This window comes from Telopea speciosissima, unplaced genomic scaffold, assembly GCF_018873765.1.
Source record: "Telopea speciosissima isolate NSW1024214 ecotype Mountain lineage unplaced genomic scaffold, Tspe_v1 Tspe_v1.0026, whole genome shotgun sequence".
Taxonomy (NCBI): Eukaryota; Viridiplantae; Streptophyta; class Magnoliopsida; order Proteales; family Proteaceae; genus Telopea; species Telopea speciosissima.
Genome location: NW_025317362.1, coordinates 88,526 through 112,216, shown reverse-complemented (window position 1 = coordinate 112,216; position 23,691 = coordinate 88,526). Strand labels below are relative to the sequence as shown.

The 23,691-nt window shown below is 43.1% G+C and overlaps 1 protein-coding gene across 2 annotated transcripts in view; it reads right to left on the bottom strand.

The window, feature by feature from the left end:
- Positions 1–23,691, bottom strand: part of LOC122647337 (WD repeat-containing protein 20-like) — a 55,620-nt gene that overhangs the window by 8,685 nt on the left and 23,244 nt on the right. For both annotated transcript variants that reach the window (XM_043840766.1, XM_043840765.1), the window contains exons 7-10: positions 17,979–18,075; positions 17,771–17,858; positions 17,540–17,645; positions 17,374–17,466 (exon numbers count right to left, since the gene is read on the bottom strand). In XM_043840766.1, coding sequence (XP_043696701.1) covers positions 17,374–17,466; positions 17,540–17,645; positions 17,771–17,858; positions 17,979–18,075 — 384 coding nt within the window. The remainder of the gene's footprint in view (positions 1–17,373; positions 17,467–17,539; positions 17,646–17,770; positions 17,859–17,978; positions 18,076–23,691) is intronic.

Here is a 23,691-nt window from a genome sequence, read left to right as displayed (position 1 = left end):
AACTGCACCGACTCTACCTAGTCAACCGCCACCTCCTGCATCAGATTTGTGTTTGTCAAGTAATCTCTCTCCTAAGTCTCCTATTGTTTCAGACCCTTCTCTTGATTTACCTATTGTTGTCCATAAGGGGAACAGGACTTGTACTCAACACCCTATTTCTCAAGTGGTTTCGTATGAGGCTCTCTACCCATCGTATCGTGCTTTTGTGTCTTCTTTGTATTCCGTTTCTCTTCCTAAGAACTGGCAGAGGCTCTTCATGATCCACGGTGGAAAGCAACCATGATTATGGAGAGATGAAAGCCCTGACGAAAAAAGAGACTTGGGAATTGGTGTCTTCCTCCTTCCAAGAAGACTGTGAGTTGCAAATGGGTTTTCACCATCAAGCAAAATATGGACAGTACTGTGATCGTAAAAGGCTAGGCTGGTTGCTCGAGTCTTCACCTAGACCTATCGTCTTGATTACCAGGAGAAGTTTGCCCCAGTTGCAAAGATGAACACCATCAATGTGATACTCTCTTATGACGTTAATCTTGGATGGGAATTGAGTCAACTTGATGTAAAGAATGCATTTCTTCATGGAGAACTTGAGGAAAAAGTTTACATGGAAGTTCCTCCAAGTTTCTCTGATCAGAAGACTCACAAGAAGGTTTGCAAACTCAAATGTGTACTATATGGGCTAAAGCAGTCCCCTCGTTCTTAGTTTGGGAGATTCCATAGAGCTATGGTGTCTGTGGGATATACTCAAAGCAATGCTGATCACACCCTTTTATCAAGAAATCTGGTTCCAAGATTGCTGACCTTATTGTTTACGTCCATGACATCATTGTTACCAGCAATGATATGGAGGCACTCTCGCACCTAAAGACTTACCTAGGCCATGATTTTGAGATCAAGGACCTTGGAAAGTTGCACTACTTTTTTTGTATTGAGGTTTCCCTATTAAAGGTATTTTCCATTCTCGCCGGAAATATACAATGGTTTGTTATTTGAGACTGGGATGTTAGGTTACAAGCCTTCAGACACTCTTCTTGAAGCCGATGTTCATCTATCTAGTTAGAATGGTGAACCTGTGGATAAGGCATAGTATCAACGGTTAGTTGGGAAACTGATCTACCTATCCCACACTTGACCAGACATTGCCTTTGATGTCAGTATGGTGAGTTAGTACATGCATGATCCCTACTCACATTTCGAGGTTGTGTTTCGAATTTTGCGATATTGGAAATTGGCTCCAGGAAAGGGGGATCTTTTCTCGCCCCATGACCATCTATGGGTTGAGTCCTTTACAGATGTTGATTGGGCTAGCTCCCCTGATAATCGCCGGTCCACATCTGGTTATTGCACCTTTGAAGGTGGCAACCCAATAACTGGGAGGAGTAAGAAACAAATAGTTGTTGCCTGATCAAGTGTTGAAGCTAAATTTAGAGCCATGTCTCATGGCATTTGTGAGTTATTATGGCTTCAAGGTCTCTTGAAGGATCTTGCTCTTCCTGTTTCCTTACCAATGATGCTCTACTGTGATAGTAAGTCAGCTATCAACATTGCTTACAATCCTGTCTAGCATGATCGCACGAAGCATGTGGAGATTGATCGCTACTTTGTTAAAGAGAAGTTGGAACAGGGGTTTATTTGTATTTCTTTCGTTAAGTCTGGAGAACAGCTGGCAGATGTATTCACTAAAGGGTTAAGTAGTAAATTTTTTCATCCTACAGTGTGCAAGTTGGGCATGTGTGATATCTATGCACCAACTTGAGGGGGAGTGTTGTAATATGGGTACAAGGGTACTGATGAGGTTAGAAGTTAGAACATTTGCGTTGAGCATCCAAGTTAGAAAATTTTACTCTCTCTCAGGGGAGGAGAGCTGGAAGTTGTAATTTCTTGGGGAATCAGAAAAGAAGTTAAGAGTGGAGTATCAATAAATATAGATTATGTATAGGGGAGTGATAGAAATTGCCCCAGAAATGAACCACCATAAAATCATACGGTTAACTTCAAATTCGATAAACTTGATGTGGAAGAAGCAGGAAGAAGAGTTAAAACACAGTTCTGAAGTTTCTGGAACTTAGCCAACATGGTCAAAAAGGTCGTACGCAGTGCACAAGGCTCCCGCGTTTAGCAGGGTCTGGGGAGGGTCTACTGTATGCAGTCTTACCCCTGTTCCCAGAGAGGCTGTTTCCAGACCAACATGGTCAACTTGGTAAATTTCTGAAGGAGAAGTTTCTAAAATGCCCCAATGGGAGATTGGCTACCAGTGAGGTTCATTGACATTCATCACAAGGGCCCTTTTGTCTCATGCAACTGACAAATGAAAATCGTTGATTAATGTTGTGTTTTTCAAGTTTTTTGTGCTGAAAAATTTTTTATTTTATTTTTTGATTATTTATTTATTTATTTTGAGGATTCTTTCTACCTGGTGTTTCTGGCTAAACTTAGAGCAGAGTTAGGTTAGCATGTGTCCTAAAATTTAGAAAAACCTCTTGGCATTTTAGCGAATCAGATAGCCATCAGGGAAATCACAGTTTCTATTTAAATAAAATCATATACTCCTGTACATCATGACTATTAAATAGCCAACCTTACTCAGTACAGTAGCAACACTGTTAGTCTAGGACTCCTATCATGCAGCTCAGTTGAAGTGAATGAATACTCTTAAAGAATGGAATCCGAAGCAAGGAAAGCTTAAAAAGGAGGAAGTAGGTTCAGGAAGAAAAGGCAGAGAGGCATAAGTCCAAATATCTGAAACAGATCTGAACTGCAGATTCTGAGCTACCAATACCATGAACCAAACCCCCCCCCCTCTTTTAAAAGTTCCACAATCATAATTCCCCCTTCAAAGCCCATACTCAGGTTCAAGCTTATACTTGGGACCAGCACCACATTAAGTGTGACGCTAATCTGTATGGGAGCATTAATTTCTTTCTACACCAGAAATGATTGTTTTACATCTATGAAAAAAAAACCCTTGGGGAGGGGGTTGACCATCAAAACCCTTGATGTAGAGAGAAATTTGCATTTTTTTAACCCCAGGGGGGGGAGACTGTTTCACTGGCCAGTATCTCAAGAAAAAGATATGGAAGGAACTATTTTGTTTATTAATTTCAGCCTTCCACTGGTGCTTCTTCATCCACTGCCACCCTGGCTCACACAGGTACATCTGCCTTGCTTTCTACCACTTCATCCATTCCCTGGATAATTGATTCAGAGGCCTCTACCCATATGACTGGTAAGTCTCACATTCTCTCTTCACCTCAGAAGAATGCACATCCTTCTAGGGTCATACTTGTCGATGGCTCCCCTACTCATGTGACTGCTTCTAGGTTTGTCTTTTTGCCCTCCTTTCCTCTGTTAACCTCTGTTCTTCATGTTCCTGACTTACTTTTAAATCTTATAATCCTTAAATTGCTTAGTCACCTTTTAACCTACTTGTTTTGTTTTTCAAGATCTCCCTACAAGGAAGACGATTGGTGGAGGGCATGAGAAGGATGGCCTCTACTATTTTGGAGACTCTACTACTGTGACTACTTCTGTTATTACTCCTACTACCTCTCCACTTCATTGGCATTACCGATTGGAACGCCTTTCTCTTTCCAAGCTTTAACAAATGATGCCTAGTTGCAAGAAAATTACTATTCTTGAGTGTGAAGCTTGTGTGATTGGAAAGCATCACTGTACCTCATTCCCATCTCGTGATGCTCCTCATAGTTCTTTGTTTTCTTTAGTTCACTCTGATGTGTGGGGTCCTTATCATGTCAAGAATCAATTAGGCTTTGTTTACTTTGTTACTTTTGTTGACGATCACTCTAGTATGACATTATTATATTTGTTAAAGGACCATTTTTGAATTCTTATCAACTTTTAAACAGTTTATTCAGAAATTAAGACTCAGTTTGATGCGTCAATTAAATTCTTTTGTTCAGAATAATGGCTTAGAGTATAACCAACGTTAAATATCTGATTTTTATGTTGCGCATGGTATGATACATCAAACTAGTTGCTCTTATACTCCTCAACATAATGGTGCCGCTGAAAGGACAAAACAGGGCATTTGCTAGAGGTTTCCCATTTATTGATGTTTCACATGCATGTTCCCAAAAATATTTATGGAGTGATGTCCTTATTGCTTGCTATTTAATAAATCACATGCCTTCTGTTGTTCTGGGTAATAAAACTCTATTCTCGTCTTTCCATATGTAACCGTTGTGAGCTCTGGCGTAACGGTTAATTGGTACTATTGCAACATGTTAGTTGCGGATTCAAAACATGGAAAAAGCCTCTCTTGCAAAGCAGTGGGTAAGGCTACGTACATTTGCCCCTCCCAAACCCTACAATAGTGGGAGCCTCGTGCACTGGGTTGCTCTCTTTTTTTTCTCGTCTTTCCCTATGTAAGTCCTTTGGGGTTGCCTCCATGAGGTGTTTGGTTGTGGTTGATTGGTTCATAAACTTCACCCTAGAATTGATAAAGTATCCCTGTGTGCTACCGAGTGTGCATTTTTTGCCTATACTCAAACTTAGAAATGTTACAAATGTATCCCGTTATCTGTCAATAGTTTATGAGTATTGATGTTACCTTCTTTGAGTCTATACCATATTTTTCTTTTATGAGAGCCATCAAATGGATGATGATATTCTAACTGTCTTCACCAATTCCAATCCTTGTTCCTTTTACTGATTCTCCTTTTGATAATGCTCCAACTAAGCAATTGCAGGTCTGCAAGCACCATCCAAAGTCCACTCCCACGAACCATGCTGCTCCTTCGCAACCACCCTCTACTTCATCAAATACCTTGCCTGGAGATCTTCCATCTCCTGACTTGCCAGTTGCTCTTCGACAAGGTATTCGCACTTGTACTCAAAAATCTCAAATTGCTTACCCTGAGTCTCATCTTCCTCCTTACTTCGCAACTTTGCGTTGTCTTTATCTACCGTGTTTGTACCTTCTAAGTATCAGGAAGCTTTGCTGCATCCTGGTTGGAAATGTGCTATGGATGTTGAAATGGATACTTTGTTGGATCATCGGACTTGGACTCTTATTGACTTACCCTCAGGAAAGGAGCTTGTGAGTTATCGTTGGATGTACATAGTTCAATATCTTCTTGATGGTTCCATTGAGCACCTCAAAGCTCGGTTGGTTGCAAAGGCTTTACTTAGACTTGTGGTGTTGATTATTTTGAGACTTTCTCTCCTGTGGTGCGTCTTAATTTTGTATGAGTTCTAATCTCCTTGGCAATGAATCTTTTTTTTTTGGATGAATAATAATTTAATTGCAAAGAAATGGGGGAAGGGATATACAAGCCCAAAGGTCAAGAAGCCCGAGGCTAAGTAGAGCGCAAAATAGTGGAAGGAAGACCCCAGGAGACAACAATAAGTCTGTTCCTTGGGGAATCTATCACACTAGTCAGGGGGAGGGAGTTAGCTTTAGATGAAACGTCAAAGAAGATGGCCTTCCAAATCTTGTCAAGATAGCGGGAGTTGGACGTCCATCTTCTAAGGTTACGCTCCATCCAAATGTGAGATATAGTAGCACAAAAGACAAGCTTTCCAACCGAGTCACAAATCGAGTTACCACCAAAAGTCATATGAATCTAAATCCATTCCCGAGAAAGCAGCAGAGGTCTTCTACGAGCAGGCCAGCAATGGCGGAGAACCCGATTCCAAATGGAGGCTGCAAAGGGACAAGTGAAGAAAGGATGATCTATGTCTTTGTCCCCATTCCAGCAAAGACAGCATCTAGGAGAGACTTGCATGTTGCGGTGGATGAGAAAGGCCTGGGTTGGGAGACAATTTGCTAGAGCACGCCAAGCAGTGAAGCTCTGCCTAAGGATGTGGCCTTTGTACCAAACCACTTTTTGCCAAAGACAAGGTGTCCCTCTATGTCTAACCATATCCCAAGCGGAGCGGGAGCTGAAAGTACATGTGGTGGAGGGAAGCCATAATATGGTGTCCCCTCTGCCTCGATGTCCAGGAGGAATAGGGGGAAGGGAACTCCAAAGGTCAGCGAGGGGGGGGGGGGGAGATGTGGGAGGGGACCAAGAGCCATTGGTGATGATGGAAGCCACTGAGGTAAGTCTGTCCAAGCCGGAATCGTAGATGACACGGGGGCTGACTAAAGAGGCCAGGACACCTGAGGGATGCCAATTGCCAAGCCAAAGATAGGTCTGCACCCCATCGTCAATCCTACAAGAAATAGCTGCCTTGGCAATGTGCCTCACTTGAAGAATTCTGCGCCAAATCCAGGAGGAGTCTGGGCTAGAGCTGACAGTCCAAATAGATTCTCTACGTAGAGGCCCCGCATATACCCAGGAAGTCCAGATACTAGACTTGTTGGAGAGAAGCTTCCAAACCAGCTTAATGGAGCCAGCTAGATTGACATCTTTAATCCTTCTAAGACCCAGACCTCCTTCAGCTCTGGGAAGACAAATAGAGGACCAGCTCTTAGGGTGAAGGAACCTGGCAGAGTATACACCTTTCCAAAGGAAAGCACACATAATGGATTCGGCAGCCTTGATAGTAGCCTTTGGGAGGCCAAAAACACCACTCCAATAGATATAGCAAGACTGGAGAACCGATCTGATGAGCTCGAGGCGACCTGCATAGGATAAAAGCTTGGCTTTCCAAAGCTGGAGTCTCTTGCAGAGAAGGTCAAGGATGGGGTTATAGTGGTGAGCAGTTAGTCTGGCTGGGATGAGGGGCATGCCAAGGTAACGGACAGGTAAGGTGGCAATGGGGAAGCCAGTGATGGTGGAGAGAGCCGCTTTGGTCGAGTCAGAAACCCCAGCAATGAAGATTTGGGATTTAAGAAGGTTGATGCGAAGACCGGAGAGATCTTGAAAAAGGTGAAGGGAGAACATAATGTGCTCAATGGAGGAGGGAATGGCCTTGGAGAAGATCATTAGGTCATCCGCGAAAGCAAGATGGGTCAGATTGGTGGGTTTGCATTTAGGGATGGGGGAGATGAGGTGGAGATCTGTTTTAGACTGAAGACTACGAGAGAGGACCTCAAGGGAGAGACAAAAGAGGAAGGGGGAGAGGGGGCATCCCTGGCGGATGCCAGCAGAGGAGTGGAAGTAACCCACAGGGCTGCCATTTAGGAGAACGAAGAAACAAGGGGTGGAGATGCAGAAGTAGATCCAACTGACAGAGGGGGGAAAGGCCATCTTAAGAAGGACTTGGGTCATGAAGCTGCATCGAATGGAGTCGAAGGCCTTGTGAATGTCAATCTTCAACAAGGCAGAAGGGGAAGTGGATTTCCGATGAAAGCCTCGAACAATTTCCTGACACAGGATGATGTTGTCCGAGATGCTTCTCCCAGAGATGAAGGCGGACTGGTTGGGACTAACAAGGGAGTCGATGACAAGTTGAAGGCGGTTGGCAAGAATTTTGGCAATGAACTTATAGAGAAGGTTGCAGAGGGAGATGGGTCTGAAGTCAGCCATGGAGGAGGCGCTAGAGGATTTTGGAATGAGGCAAAGAAAGGTGTGGTTGATGTTAAGGATCTGATGGGGGTTGAAAAAGAAGCTCTTGATGGCATAGATAAGGTCGGTTCCTATGATGTCCCAACAAGTGGAGAAGAACCCCATACTAAAACCATCAGGGCCAGGGGCTTTACTGGCCTGATGGGAATGAACAGCAAAAACAATTTCAGAGTCAGAGGGGATAGAACAAAGGGAGCTGAAGAAGTTGGGAGGAACGAATTTGTTGATCAGGCCCTCAGGGATGATGGGTTGGGAGGAAGGGAGAGGGCAAAAGATACCAGTGAAGTAGGACACAGCTTCAGATTTGATGGCGTCGACAAAGGAGAGGACCGAACCATCAGAGGAGGTGAGGGAAAGAATGGAATTGGAGTTAGACCTAGCTTTGAGGGAACGGTGAAAGAAAGCAGAGTTAGAGTCACCAAGTTTAAGCCATTTAATCCGAGATTTTTGCTTCAGGAAGCTCTCCTCCAGTGAGAGAGCGGAGGCGCGCTCAGAGGCAGCAAGGGACGACTCCTCAGCGAGAGAGGGGTTAAGGGGATCAGCTTGGAGACGGTGCTGGATGGAGGAAAGGTTGTCACGACAGGAGGAGACTCGAGAAGAGATATTTCCAAAGGTGGAGGAGTTCCAAGATTTGAGGGCAGATTTGACATTCTTGAGCTTTTTTGAGAAGGCAAGGAGAGGGGAGAAGGACTGAACTGGGAGATCCCAAGCAGTCTGAACCAAAGGAAGGAAATCAACATGAGCGGACCACATGTCGAAGAACTTAAAGGGCTTGGGACCAAAGGAGAGATAAGGAAGGACAAAGAGGGAAATGGGGGTGTGATCAGAGAGGCCTGGGAGGTCAAAAACAGCATGAGAAGAAGGAAGGGATGAGAGCCAAGAGTCATTGACAAGAACACGGTCAAGCTTACAAGCTACTCTGTCAGTGCCAGAGCGCTTATTGTGCCAAGAAAATTCAGCACCCGACCAACGGAGGTCGTTAAGACCGACATCCTCAAGACAAGAATTGAAGGCGTCAACCGCTTGGTGGTCAATGGGGGAACCACCTAGCTTCTCATGGCTAAAACGAACGACATTGAAGTCACCTCCCATGCCCCAGGGGGCGGAACCAATGGACTGGGAGATGGTAAGGATGTCGTCCCAGAGTGGGAGCCGATCCGAAGGCCTGTTGAAAGCATACACGAAGGTGAAAAAGAAAAGATGATTGTGTAGGTGATCGGAGATGCTGAGGTGTAGATGTTGGGGGGAGGTAGAGGAGATCATCAGGTGGAATTTGGAGGGGTCCCAAAGAACCCAGATACGGCCATTTGGGGAGTGGGTGTAGTTGGAAAGGAGGGACCAGGAGGGGGCAATAGAATGAGCAATGCTAGAGGAGTTGGATTCAAGGACCTTCGTTTCAAGGAGGCAGCAAAGAGAGGATTTAGAGGATTTGATGCGGGCACGGATTTCAGCCTGTTTGGCCTAGGCGTTTAGGCCGCGGACGTTCCAAATGGTCCAAGGGATCATGAGCAAAGATGGGGAGGGGGCAACCATACAGAGGTGGAACTGACCCGAGAACCCGGGGGGACACTACGGGGCCTCAAACGATACTCTCTCAGCGGGGGAAAGCAAACCAAGGGAGAAGAGGTAGAGGTATGGGTCAAAGTGGGCTGAGAACCAAGTGTGGAAGAGGGACCAGCCACGGATTTAGAACAGAAGTGGTTCGGTTCAGGTGCAGGTGCAGCGCTAAAATGGTTCGGTGTATGGGTTGGGTGCAGCCTGGGGTGATTAGTTAAATGGGGCGGGTGAACGGGTGAATGGGCTGGGTGTAATGGCGTATGGACTTGGAGAGTGGGTTGAGGTAGGTGGGTTGAGAGGGCGGGTTGTTGGATTGGACCAACATGGGTATTCTCTTTAGTAGGGACAAAGGGGGGAATAATGAGATTAAGAGGGGCTAAAGGATAATGGTCACGTGGGGGGGGGGGGTTTGGTGAAAAGGTATACCTGAGAGGGGACAGAAGGTTTGGGGAGGATTGGTGAAAAGCAAGGGTTGGTGGTGTGAGGAGTCGTGTTTGGGTTGCCAAAAGAGGGAGGTAAGCTGGGCGAAGGCAAAAGAGGAGGTGCAGGGGTAGTCTGCAGGCCGGTCTCGCAGAGCTCAGAAGGAGCAGTCGAGGCAGAAAGGTCTCCGTCAGCGTCGGGATCCAGTGATAGGAGTACGGCGAACCTGTTGTGGTCAACCCCTGTTGAATCGAGAGGTTGGAGGACATCGGGAACATCTCCAAGGTTGGGGGCCTCGTCAGATTCAGGGCATCTTCTCCGACGACGGTTCCTAGCCTTTTTCCGGCCACGCGAATGTTGCAGGGTCGTTCCAGTCTGCTGGACAGGCTTTGCCAGAGCTTGGAGCGAGGCCAGAGACAAGGCGACATCATCTCCTTCAATCGGGGTAGCAGTCAAGGCTTCAGCAGCTTCAGTCAAGGCTTTAGCATCTTCAGTCAAACATTCTTTCGTCTTCAGCACTGGTTGCGAGGAAGCAGAATGAAGACACTGACTGTTGGGGGCGAGAGGGCTGCAACGGAGATCCATCGAATCTGTGAGAGGGCCAGCAGCGATTGACGATGGAGGTGGGGCAGGTGTACTGAGAGGCAGGCATTGGTTCGAAGGATGACCGAAGGATTTGCACACAGAGCAGTATTGAGGCAGCCATTCATAAGAAACTCTCTGTGTGAAGACGTGTCCATCTTCTTCCTGGATGGTGACAAACTCCGGTGGGGGCACTTCAGCTGAGACTTCAACGTAAATGCGAGCAAATGAGAGGCGATCCATCTTCTTGGTTCGTTCATCAGAGAAAAGAGGATTGTCGATTGTTGAACCAACAATACTAAGGCCTGTAGCACACCAGTAATGGAGAGGGAGGCCTGGCAAGTTAACCCAGATGGGAACGGACTTGAGGTCAGTCTTGCAGAGGGAAGAGCGATGGTCCCATTGGCGGAGAAAAATCGGCTTCTTGCCAATCAACCAGGGGCCACCCTCCAAGGCACGAGATCTGTCGGCATCGTTAGAGAATCTGAATATGAAGAAGCCACTGGCGAGGAGATAAGTGAAGACAGCTCCCGCAGCTCGCCATTGCTTAAGCAGTGAGGCCTTAACAACATGAAAGGGTGGACGAGCGCCAAGGAAATGTCCAACGAGACAGCTTTGCCATTTGGTGATTTCAACATCGAGCAGGCCCTTAGGACAAAAGTCAATTTTGGTGTCAACGATGATGGAGGGAGGAACAAAATGGAGGGGGTGCCTGTCGATGGGAATGGGTGAGCTGCTGGCTAAAAGAGAACTCCAGGAAGGGGGGTTAGCTGCAAGGATAATGGTGTTAGCATTGGGAGAAGCAGGGGATTGAGCGGTAGAGTTTAGTGAGGTGCTATGAGGCGGGGTAGGGCTGAGAGGGGTGGAAGAGATAACATTGGAGCAGAAATCAGTGTTAGCAGGGCGAAGGGAGTCGGCAGACAGGGCTACTGGAGGGAGGGGAGGCATCATCGGAGAAGGAACTCAGGCTGCCGGAGGGGGGATCCCCTGACGCATGTACCTCTGTATAAAGTACATCGGAGAAGATTGGCAATGAATCTTGATTGGCCATTGTTTCAATTAGATATAAAAAATGCATTTCTTTATGGTGGTATTGATGAAGAGGTTTATATGGCACAAACTCCAAGGTATGTTGTCTTAACAAGGTTATATATGGCATGAAATAGTCTCCACGTACTTGGTTCGATAAGTTTAGTAAAGTTATTGGTGGATATGGGTTCACTTAGTGCTTTTTTGATCACTCTGTATTCGTATGTCATCGGGGGGGGGGGGGGGCAAGGTTGTGTGATTCAAATTCATCACCAAAATAGGCTTGTTTTATTAGGAATAAGTCTAGGGTCGGGCTATATACATGTTTGGCCTTTGATCCCATGGGTTTTCTATGTAATAGGCCATTTTATGGGCCTAAAATATGGGTAATTAGGTTGCATACGGGATTCTTTACTTTGTTTTATTTTTATGTAATTAGTGGTTATGTGACAATGTAAGTCGGGCTGGATTAGGACTCTATAAGTCCAGTCATGTTTTGAGTCTATTTCCTTTGTTATTTCACTTTCCTAGTCAGTTTAGGTTACCTAATAGGTTAAGGATTGAGTTAGGCCATTCTTTTTTAGTGTAGGAGTCTATTTTTTAGTCTTTTTATATAAGGTTGTAAGGGGGGCAAGTATTGAACGCAAATTTTGATATTAATGAAAGGCTTATACTACTCTTCTTCTCCATTGAAGATTTTAGTCTTGTGTTTGATCAAGGCTGGTGGGATCGGTGTTCGATAAAATTGCCACCTTGTGGTGGGAAGCCTGGGTGGTTCGTTAGTGGGATGGGTGTTTGATCCAATCAACACCTTGCGGTGTGAAGCCCGGGTGGTTCCTTTGAAGATTTACTTTCAAGTTTTGATTTTTATTCAAGTTTAACAATCAAAAAAGCTGCTGCCAAAGAAATTCTGCAACTAAAGTAAGTTTGAATCATCCCCAACCCCTACCAATCTTATTCTAACCTTCCATACACCCAACCCTAACTTTCCCCCCTTATGTTTTTGAGTTTTCCCAGACCTAAACCCTCCATAGACATAACCAACCATCAGAATCTGCCATACTTGGACCGAATCACTCTCTCACCCTAAGGAGAGCTCGAACCAAACCCTAGTCCAAACTGACCATCCTAAACACTAGATTCCCTCAATATTCATTTTTCAAAAACCCAGAAATCTAACCCTAAAACCTGCTGCCGGTTTTGGTTAGCTAACCTAGACTCATTAGAACTGGTCAGTTTGGGCTAGGGTTAACCCTACCATCAAACCCTAGACCTAACCAAACCCTAACCCTAATTTCACACTTTCACCTATTTTGACCTAGCCGAATTACCTAGTTCATAGCAGATCCTGGTTATTGGCTTCTAGTTGGTCTCTTACCAATCTAAAACTACATTATTGTGATCTTAATTGTGTACGTTGACAATATCAATATTTCAGGTAATGACTCTTCTGGCATTGAAGAAATCAAGGCATATCCTCATCGGCATTTTCAGACGAAGGGCTTAAGAGTACTCAGGTATTTTATGGGCATTGAAGTTGTTTGTTGCAAGAAAGGAGTTAGTTTGTTTCAGGGGAAATACATTCTGGATCTTCTCTCTAAAACTGGTATGTTAAGCTATAAGCCTGTTGACAACCCTATGGATCCAAATCTGAAACTTGGGATGAATGATGGAAAAGAGTTTGAGGATAAACATCAATATAGAAGACTCGTCAGGAAACTTATTTATCGGATTGTCATTCGTCCAGATATTTCCTTTGTTGTTGGGTCATCAGTCGATTTATGGAGAGTCCTAAACATGCTCACTGGGATGCTGCTTGTCACATTTTGAGGTGTCTTAAGGTGCTCTTGACAAAGGTCTTATTTATTGTCGTCATAGTCACATTGTTGTTGTGGGATATCCTGATGCTGATTGGGCTGGAGCTGCTAACAATCGTCGATTGAGCACTGAATATTGTACATTTGTTGTGGTAATCTTATTTCTTGGAGGAGTAAGAAGCAAATTACTGTGGCTAGGTCGAGTGCAGAGGATGAGTATAGAGTTATGGCTCATATTGCATTTGAGTTGATGTGTTCGAAGTCACTCCTACAAGAATTTGGTTTCATAGTTCCTAAACCAATGGAGATATATTTTGATAATCAAGCTACAATTTATATTGCTAGCAATCCAGTTTTTCATGAGAGGACCAAGCATATTGAGGTTGATTGTCACTTTGTGACTTTGTGAGGAATGCAGTTATGTAAAATATTATTTCACCTCCGTCTGTCAACTCCGGCAATCAATTTGGTGATATGTTTACCAAGGCGTTGTTTTGACCTGCGTTTCTTAATGGTTGTTCCAAGCTAGGTATGGGTACTCCAGCTTGAGGGGGAGTATTAGAGTGCATTTATCTCGGTTGGAGGTGAGGATGCTGAGATAGATGTGTGGCAAGACCTTGAAGGATAGAGTAAGGAATGAGCACATTAAAGCTGAGTTGGGAGTAGCCCCTATATGTGATAAGCTATGAGAGAGTTGTTTGAGGTGGCATGGCCATGTCTAACGGAGGCCTTGGGATGCTCCAGTTTGAAAAAGTATTTTGATTGAGATTGAAGGAATTAAAAGAGCCAGGGGCAGGCCTAAACTAACCCTAAGTGAAGTAATGAGGAAAGAGATGCATAGCTTAGGTTTCGTTTCTTGTATGATGTCGAACAGATCTAATTGGAGAACAAAGATCCATGTATCTCAGTTGGAGGTCCATGGATGTCCACGGACCTCTATACCGTGGGATTATGTTCTTCGCAAAGTAGTTTAGATTAGATTCTTATTGTTTCCTATTCCTATTGTAAGTAGTTCTCAGTTTCCTATTGTAATTATGCTTAGTCTTAGACTCTCTTTGGTATAATTTAAATTTATGTTTATCTGACACATAAACATAAATAGATGTTTTTGGTATGATTTATGACCCCTATTTCTCATTAAAATAAATCAATATAAGCATAAATTCATAAACAGCTCAAGAGTTGTTTATGTTTTGTCACCATAAATTGTTAATATTTGTTTATGCGGGTACCATTAATGAACATGTGCATAATTGCTTCTTCTTTTTATGAATAAAAAGTTTCATAACCAAAGGAGAAGGGGGAGGGGGAGAGCACAACCAAAACCACAAACAAAAAAAAAAGTTCTGCCTTTACAAAGGAGAGGCAAGGCTCGCAAACAAAAAGGGGGGAGAGCTCCAAAAAGCCACAATAGGCAAAAAGGGAAAAACCTTAATCACAACCGAAAAAACAGACCCAACATCAATAAAAGCGCTAACGATGTAGGGAAGCCCAATGCATCAAGATAAGTTGTCTCAGCAAAGGAGATGATTGTGGATATCCATACTAAGAGGCAAAATCTTCTCATTACTGGGCGAGGAGTAGTCCCGAAGGGGCCGCTTCTTGGGATAAGGCGGGGAGCTCAAGCCACACTTGCGATAGACACGAAGGGAGGGGGGAAGAGGAACAACAGAGGGCTGGAGGGGACCTGAGGGAGAGAAATGAGCACTGGTTTGGGATTGAGGTGAACCTGCCTGAGGGTATTATGGGGGAGCAGAATTCGGTGGGTTGAATGGGAGGGGCTGGGGATACCAAGGCGGGAGGGCTGGGATGAGCCAAAGGAATTCAAGAGATGGGATGGTTTTATGGTTTGAACCTGAACCTGGAGATCAGCTGGTTGCCGGACCAAAATCGGAGGAGCCCGAGGCTGGGAATGGGCCGAAGTGGAGGGCAAGGCCTGAGACCCAGAGGTGACAAAGGGATGGGCCAAAACCAAATGGTCAATAAGAGGAGGGCGCAAAGATTGGGCCAAAGGAGAAGGCCACACAAATCAGATAAGGAACAAGAGGAGGAATGCTTTCCTAGAGAGGCGGGACCCACCACAAGAGAAAAAGAATGGGAGGAAGAAGAGGGAAGGTTTGAAGAGTACAGCATGGGGTAGTTCATTCCTGAAAAAGGAGGGGATGGAGGGTTTGGCAGCAAAGGAGCGACGCGACCAGAACTGGAAGAGGAAGGCAGAAAAGACTGCAGATGTGACGTATCAGCAACGGTGACAGATATTTCAGGAACATCACCACGGCAGAGGGGACAACCGAGAAAGGAAGACCAGACTGAAGCCTCGATTCAAGGGCATCACCACTCTGGAGGACTGAGAAAGAATTGTGACCCGAGGTTGGAAGCGGGTAGCTGGAACCATCAGCGATCGAAGAAGGGGAAGCGTGGCCTTTGGGGTGACCACGAGGGGAACCGATTGGAGAAGCACGACAGAAAATCCTAGCACGCAGGTGAGATTTACGACATCCTCTGTTAGGAGATCGACAGCGAGGAGGGTGAGTTTGAGAATTAGGGGGAGAAGGAGGAAGGCTTACTGGGGTTGACCTGAGATTTGCAGAGGGCCACGGATTCTGGGCAACAGCGGAGGGGCAGGAGCTGGTTTGATGGCTGAAAGCTCTACAGGAAGAGCAGTGCGGAGGTAGCCAGTCGTAGAGGACTTTGCTGCACAAAGCAGAACCCAGTATCATCGGTAACCTAGATGGATGAGAGGGGAGGTTAATTGGCGGAGACCTCAATACAGATTCGAGCATAGGCAAGGTGTTCCATATTCTTCGTCTTTCGATCAGTCTTCACACCAGTAATGGAGAGGTAGGCCAGGGAGGGAGACCCATAGAGGGATGGAGCTCAGGTCCACCCGGTGGAGTTGCAGCTGGCGATCCCATTTCTAGAGGATAATCGGATTTCGGTCCACAAACCAAGGGCCTGCTTCCAGGACACGAAGTATATCTTCTTCAATTGAAAATTTTGGTGATGAAGAAACCATTGTCCATAAGGTGAGTGTACATGGCTCCTTGAGACTTCCATTGCTTGGAGAGAGATTGCTAGACAATGGGGAATGGAGGTCGGCTGCCGATGAAGTGGCCGACAAGGGAGCTTCATTATCTAGGAGATTTAAGGGCAGAGAGCCGACTTGGAATTGCCATCAATAATAGGAGGAACAAACCTCAGGAGGAGGTCTTCTCATGAAGGAAGACTACCCTGGACGAAAAGGGAGCTCCATGCCATCCCCATCACGAGAGATCGAGGGGAGGAGAAAGATACAGCAGAGAATTCAGGGGGAGGTAGAAGTGTGGTAGAGGGTACAAGAATGGATTCCGAGGGGTGCGGAGAAGAGGGGAAGAGATTTGTGGTGGGGATAGCCCCACCAAGGCCAGAAGCCATGGCGGGAGGCTTGCGGAAGATACACCACCTTGATTTTAAAACAAGATGTAGAAATCCAAACATTTCCTTTTAGTATGTAGGTCTTTATTTATTCTAGAGGTTGCACAATTGCTACTTAAGTGGGGGTAAAATGATAAAAACAATGAAAATTAGAACAAAGCCTCTCTCTCCCAGCCCCCACCCCCTTCTCTTAACATTTTAATAATATATATATATATATATATATATATATATATATAAACAATATATATAACAGAGCCTTGCTTTTAATATTATATTATACAATATATATTATAAAAGGGCGTACCCAGTGCACGAGGCTCCCTCTATTGTGGGGTCTGGGGAGGGTCATAATGTACGCAGCCTTACCCCCGCTTCACGAAGAGGCTGTTTCCAGAGACTTGAACCTGTGACCACTTGATCACAATGGAGCAACCTTACCGTTGGACCAAGGTCCACCCTCTATATATTTTGTATTATAATATATTAATAAAATATAATATTATACCATATGCATAATACATGATATAGTATTACCAATCTGAATAATATAAAACATAATATATTCTTTTAGGCATTACCAAAACTATTTTTCATTATATTATCTATTATGTCTAGTAGAAACCAAACGATTATTGTTTACAGTCCATAACCTATTATCATAATTGATTATCATAAATAGGTCATAATATAAGTATAAACTATGCCAAACAGAGCCTTAGCTGGGTAAGTGTCTTATTTCATCCATAACCTATTATCATAATTGTTTATCATAAGTAGGTCATAATATAAATATAACTATGCCAAACAGAGCCTTAGCTAGGTAAGTGTTTTATTTCAATTGTAATCGTGTTTTAACTTTAATATAAAGGTACATTGGCTGGTATGACAGAATACACATTCTATCGCCATTCTCTTCCCTTCAGTTCTCATCACCTTCTCTTCTCTCGCACTCTCTCCCTCTCTTTTGGTTCTCTAAGGTGCAGATATTATTACATAGCATATACAGGTTCAATGATTACTTAATTTATCATCTTAGCACTTGGCCCCAAAAAATTTCCACAGAAAGAAACGCGGCATACCTGACCAACTGAACCAAAACGGTACATGACACTTTCCCCTGTGCCATCTGAAGTAGGTGATGACCAGTACGAGTCAAAAGCAACTCCACTAACCTGCCAGACATCAAGTCCAAAATGAGATAGTCATAAAAAAGAAAGAACAAGAAGTACAAGACCAACAACTTACCCATGAGCCGTGCCCCTCACCCCATGCCACGACTTTTCGATCTTCCATGCTCCAAACTTGTACTAGATCATCTTCACCTCCAGTCAGAATGTACTTTCCATCCATGCTTAGAAATAGCAAGTAGATAATCAATTATAACGTTCTCTTTGTCAAGATATTGGAAGGAAAGCAAGATGTTGAATGAATAACCAAAACACTCTTCGAGATCGGAAGACAACGTAAGTTTAGTACCTCCAAGCACAGCACAGTAGAGCACCATAGTAGCTTTTCCCACCACATATTAACTGTTCTTTTGAATAGTCAAATACCCGTAAGTAACCTGCACATGGCTCTTCATCTTAACATGCTACAAAATCAACCTTTATCTGTTTATCGGAATTAAATATGAAATAGTAACATGGTAATGAAACCTAAGGGTATTGCTCATTGATGTGCTAACCATCTCTTCCAACAGTCGCCAAATATGTCCCATCTGTTGAGAAAGCAATGCTATTGATTGAACCTTGGCAAATATGCCATCTGGCAACCGGGTTACTCTGCAAGTGAATCACAAAATGACAACGATAAGGTAACTGAAAGCTCTTTGAATTATAACATTCATTTTCCAAATAAAAGCATCTAACCTTTCCCTTACAGCCCATGGATATATTCTTCACCTCAAAAAGGTTCACCAACAGAGGATATTAAAGAAAAAAGAGAATTGATTATCTATGTTATACCCTAATCTTAAACAAAAATCCCCCAACATAATACTTGTGAATGTCCAAACAGCTCTAAATTGATCTAATTTCCATTGAAAGGTAATGGTAAATACTCCAGCTCACAGATTAGATTAGGTAACTAATTCCCACATCTGACAAAAAAGCAAACTCCAAACCTTTAGATGGAAACATTGATTCTTACTGGTTGTTGGAATTGAAGCATGAAAATGGAGAATGCCTTTCACATTATGCCTAATATCTCCATATGAATCTAAACTAGCCTAAACAGAATCTTTTCCCGAGGAACTTTAGCCACTCCTACCCTGAGGACCATAATGAGCTAGATGCTTTTCTTTTTTTTAAATGAATATCAGCTTTGGTCAAGTCCCTTAAGTATACTGCTATTCAACTACAGGTAAATGTGTTGGTCATATATAGAAACATAATAGTATATAATGCATATCCACAGATCATGCCATATATAGCTTTTGGATCTGCCTTCATCATGTTATAGGTTGGAGGGGAAAATAACAGGTAAAGGAGAAAAATGTGGTTGAAAATATACAGAGCACAACAGTAAATAAAATCATGTATATTCTTAAAAGGAACATCAGAGTTGGCAGTCATATTGACTGAGACAAGTTACAGCCTGATCACACTGACATAGAAAGAATCAACCTCCTAAATAAGAAAGGGGGGAAAATAAGGACATAATGTTTATGCTGCCTGCAGGGCTGGGAGCATTCTCAACTGCCATCCAGCACAAGGGAGAAACAAGGTTAATTACTTCAATTTTGGTTCGCAGCATGCAAATTCAAGATTCATGAATCAAGTTCACAGGTCTTTGAAGTTTCTGGCTTGCTCAGTGGGCAAAGACCTGTGCTGGTGGTAGCCAAGCTACTGGGATCAAATCCCGCTTCACCCTTTGTGTTGTATCTGCTTCCTTCCTTCTCTACTTTCATGGTATGCACTCCCCTCACCCCCTCACCCCTCCCTGAGTGTGTGAGTCACCTGTGAGGCAATGATGAGAGCAAGCAATTTCTTCAAAGGGGAGTAAAAAAGTTCACAAGCTTTTTAATTGATTTTATTTTTTCCAGCTTTAAGGAAAATAATACATGAAAAGAAGCACTTACAACTGATATGCAGCATTATCCTTTTTATTGTTACATATGGGTTGTACAGATCATCCAGTAAGAATACATATAATACAGTCAGCTAAGTCGTAGCATGGGCATAGTGATATCCTTGTATTATAGAATCACAATTTTTTAGGGTATGTGTGTTATAGAATCACATCGGTCCTTCCAAACCAAAATCATGAATGCAAAATTGGAAAAACTCAGTTTAATCTCTAAACCATGAAAAATGAAAAGGCAGAAGGAGAAGCTTTAGTTCGATTAGTATTTTCCTATTTAAATATTTAGAATCTTAAACACACTTTTCCAGTTACTGCTCCATGATTTAAATGTTAGAAGTATATCCTTTTTTTTCAATGATTGATAACAAAGTTTTTTTAGGGTTTGAACCCCCCCTAATGATACATCATTTGCCAACATAGCATTAGAGCCACCTTAAATTTTTCTCTAATCTAAACTGACAAACAAGTTGGTCAAACCACCAGATAACATATCCTGTAAATAAATTCAGAAGGGAGCAATTATTAGATCAGCATGAGACTTATCTCAATTGTTTTGGCAGAGTATTAAATTAATATGACATTGCTTTAATTCTACTGTCAATAGTCACCATTCCCTTGCTCCATCATTTTCAAATTTCAACTACAAAATATGTATTTTTTTAAGTATTAATAACATAATTTGGAAAGCTTGTCCTTTTGTGCAGACTGGAATTAATAAAATAATTTAGAAAGCTCAGTTCTTTTGTGCATACTGGAATATCTCTTTACATGGAGGACTCGTTCTGCAAATTCCTAGGCTGATGAGTTAGCTAGGATGTTTGGGGGAGGGGGATCCATGGACAGTATGTATTAGAGCCACTATCTCATTGGGGAGTTCTATTTCAGGCCCTTGGGTCTGGTTCTGTTGCTGTATACTAGCTTCATATCATATTTCCCTTTTCTCCCTTTCTTTGATAAATTTTTGGTTATTAATCCCCAAAAAAAGGTTTCATCACTTAAAATTTAAATCATTCAGCATAGCATAGAGCTTAATAACATAATAGTTTCAAAACTTCAATGAACCACCAGCTTCTCATGAGTGAAAGCATGGGGACCATGCCTTCGAATTTTAAGGACATGACCTAAAGAAAGAAAGTAAAATACAATAAATCAGAAAAAGTAGACGAGAAAAATTTTTATAGTCAAGTAGTCAACATTTAGAGTGTTCTAAATGTAGATAGAATGCTTGACACATTCAATTGGAGTATTGGACAGACCAGGGCTATTGAATAACATAGGCCTGAACTCTTATCGCTTCACGACCGAGCACATGGCGGGAAAGGGGTAGGTCAATGTCATAGTTGCTACGAGCCTCACAACACCTGGGCGACCAAGGCGTTAGAGGGCCGCTTAAGCGCTTAGGCAACAAGGTGCCCCATAGGCACTATCTAGGCGTCCTAGGCGTTGTCATGTAAAGTGAGGATATATACAAAACTTGCCATATAAAGTGGGGTTATATACATAAACTACCATATAAAATGAGGGTAAAGCGGGGTAATTCTGCTGAGTCTGTCGCCCTCGTGCAAGTGGACTATTGAGTTGTGGTGACAGCCAACAGGTATGCCCTTTCATTTTTGTTCATGCAGAGAAAGGAAATTGGAGGAGGAAGAAGAAGAAAGAGAAGGAGAAAAAAAAAAAAAAAAAGGAAATGAGAGAAGAAGAAGAAGAAACTTACCCACGGGAGAGTCCTAGTTGTAGTCTGTCACCGTTGCAGGAGTTGCCGGGGCATAGTTGTCAAGTCGTCGCTTAGGTGACCGCCTTGACAACTAGTGTGACCTTGGTCGCGTTGCGTCCAGGCCCCTTCAACGCCTTGGTTTGACTAGACGCTGTGACAACTATGCCCAGGAGTCTCTCGAGGGTTTCGTGTTCTCATCTAATACTAATGTAGTCCTAGATAGGTAGGAGACCTACTAGGAGCCAGATTAAAATCAGATTCTGGTCGAGTCTGATGTTTGGGGCAGATTTGGGGCTGTTTAGGGCTAATTTAGGGTTTAGGCTAGGGTTAGGGGTGAATGTGATATATGGTAATGGATCAGCAGGTCTAGGGGATTATTTTGCTATAAAAATATTGAGATTTGGATGAGTTTAAAATTCCTGCAGAATTAGGGTTAGGGTTTGGGTGTTAGGTTTCAGGTTCTAGGGTGAAATTTAGGGTTTTGGATGGGGGTTTGAAGTTGGGTTTTAGATGATCAGATTGGGTTCAAACTAGGATCGAGTATAGGGACTGGGATAGGGATGATATGCCTGAAATCTGAGAGGAATTGGGTGAGGGGATAGGGCTGGACAGAACTTAGATTGAACTAGGGTTAATGAAATTAAAACATAAATTAAAAGGGGATCAAATGGGGAAGGAGAAGGAATGGAAAACAGAATTTAAATTCAAACTTACCACAGGATTCCACCGGCAGCAGCTTGATAAATGAAGGATGAAACCACCTTCACAAAGAGAGAACCTCCCAGCCGTCACGGCGTAAGGAGTCACAGGAAGTCCACCCGTCCTTTTTCCTTGATAGATCCACAAGGCAACACTCCAAGGAGCAGGAGCAGCAGTAGCAGCAATCGGCAGCCAGCAAACAGTCTTCTTTTTTCTAAAATTCAATTGTGGGGAGCCCTCCACGATTTTGTTTATTTATAATAAGGCCATAGGCCAATTACTATTACAAATTAAATACCTCCTTCACAAAATTGTTGAAGGGAGAAGTTTAAGTCTAATTAATTACTTAAAACAGTGTAATAACCTAACTACCCCTACTAACTTAAATAAAAGAATATAACTTAAAACTACTGATTTAAAAGAAGATTCCTTACTAGCCAATAGGATTTAAGAACCTATTAGCCAATAGGAGCATTTCACTTAAATCAGACCAACTGAACCAATTGGATGCAACCAATTTAAACCGGTTCGATTTAAAAAGCATAAAATAAACTAAGTATGGAAAATGCAAGCAAAATAAACCTAACCTATGGCTCCCTACTTAAGCCCTAAGTTCAGGACTTCTTCTTCTTCTTCTTCTTCCTACTTGGAGCTGCATCAAATACTATCGGTGGGTTTCACGATTTTATCTCTCGATCTTTTTATTCTCTTTTTTTAATGATTTGATGTAGCGCCATGTATGATTATAATGTACACAAACACTTAAAAAGTACAAGAAATGGAATAAAAATAACACATACAATGCCTCCACAACTATGGTCCATGTGACACAGGACCGCAACCCCAGATCTTAGTAAAGTTTCATCCCAAAATGAGAGGAGAAAGTGGATCAAAATTGAGAAGATGCCATTTTACATTTTTTTTTTATTCATTCCCTCGTGGCAATTTTGTAATCTTATGAAACCTCAGATTAAAATTTGAACCACTTCCCTTGCTCATTTAAGCTATGAGATGCTGAGGAGTTTGCCTTGGCTTGATAATAAACTTGGTTTTAAACAGAATTGAACAGCAAAATAGGATTTATGTAGCCAACCCCATTTAGTTAAGAAAAAGAATAATGGAGTTTAGTAGATATCAGGGGAGGTTGATGTTTGGAGTGAAGCTCTGAAACTCTGAACTGTGTTCATTTCGTGTTTATGGCTCCGGCTGCGAGATTTAAATCCTAGAATGGAACGGCTTTGGGCAACCTCCTACAGATCGTCTTCACAAAACCCTAGATCTCGCTTTGGGTCGGAGTTTCTGGGCCTTTGCTACCATCCTTGAGGCTGGGAGCTGCATACATATAGAAGCCTCAAAGGTTAAGGCGAATAAAGGGTACCTAGCATCCTACCATCTCGTTGACCTTCTGACCTAGGGGGTGAAAACCTAGACTCGCCACCGCTGTACTCCCCTTTCATTTCAGTAGAGTTGGCATTTGAAGCCTGAGCTGGAACATAGAGGAAAAGGGCCTTCAGTACGAGGCATTCATTGCTGAAGAACCACCATAACTCTTTTTCACAGAGCTCTTTGCTAGCAGGGCCTTCAGTACGAGCTATCTACTTGGTATTTCTATTGAATAGCAACATGGCTTCTAGTCAAGAACATAGTTCAAAATCTCGCCGAGATCTCGGAAATCTCGGTAAACTCTAGCTAGTCGAGACTGGATATGATACGAAACAACAAAATGTCAAATCTCGAAAAACTTGACCGAGATTTCGAAAATTTTGAGAATCTCGGAGAAATCTCGGTGAAATCTCGAATATTTCGAGAATCTCGACCTCCTCAGTACTCATAGAGTCATAGTATTGTGTTATTGGGAGTTAAGATGTGGAAGTCTAGGGTAGGTAGGTGTCTATGACTT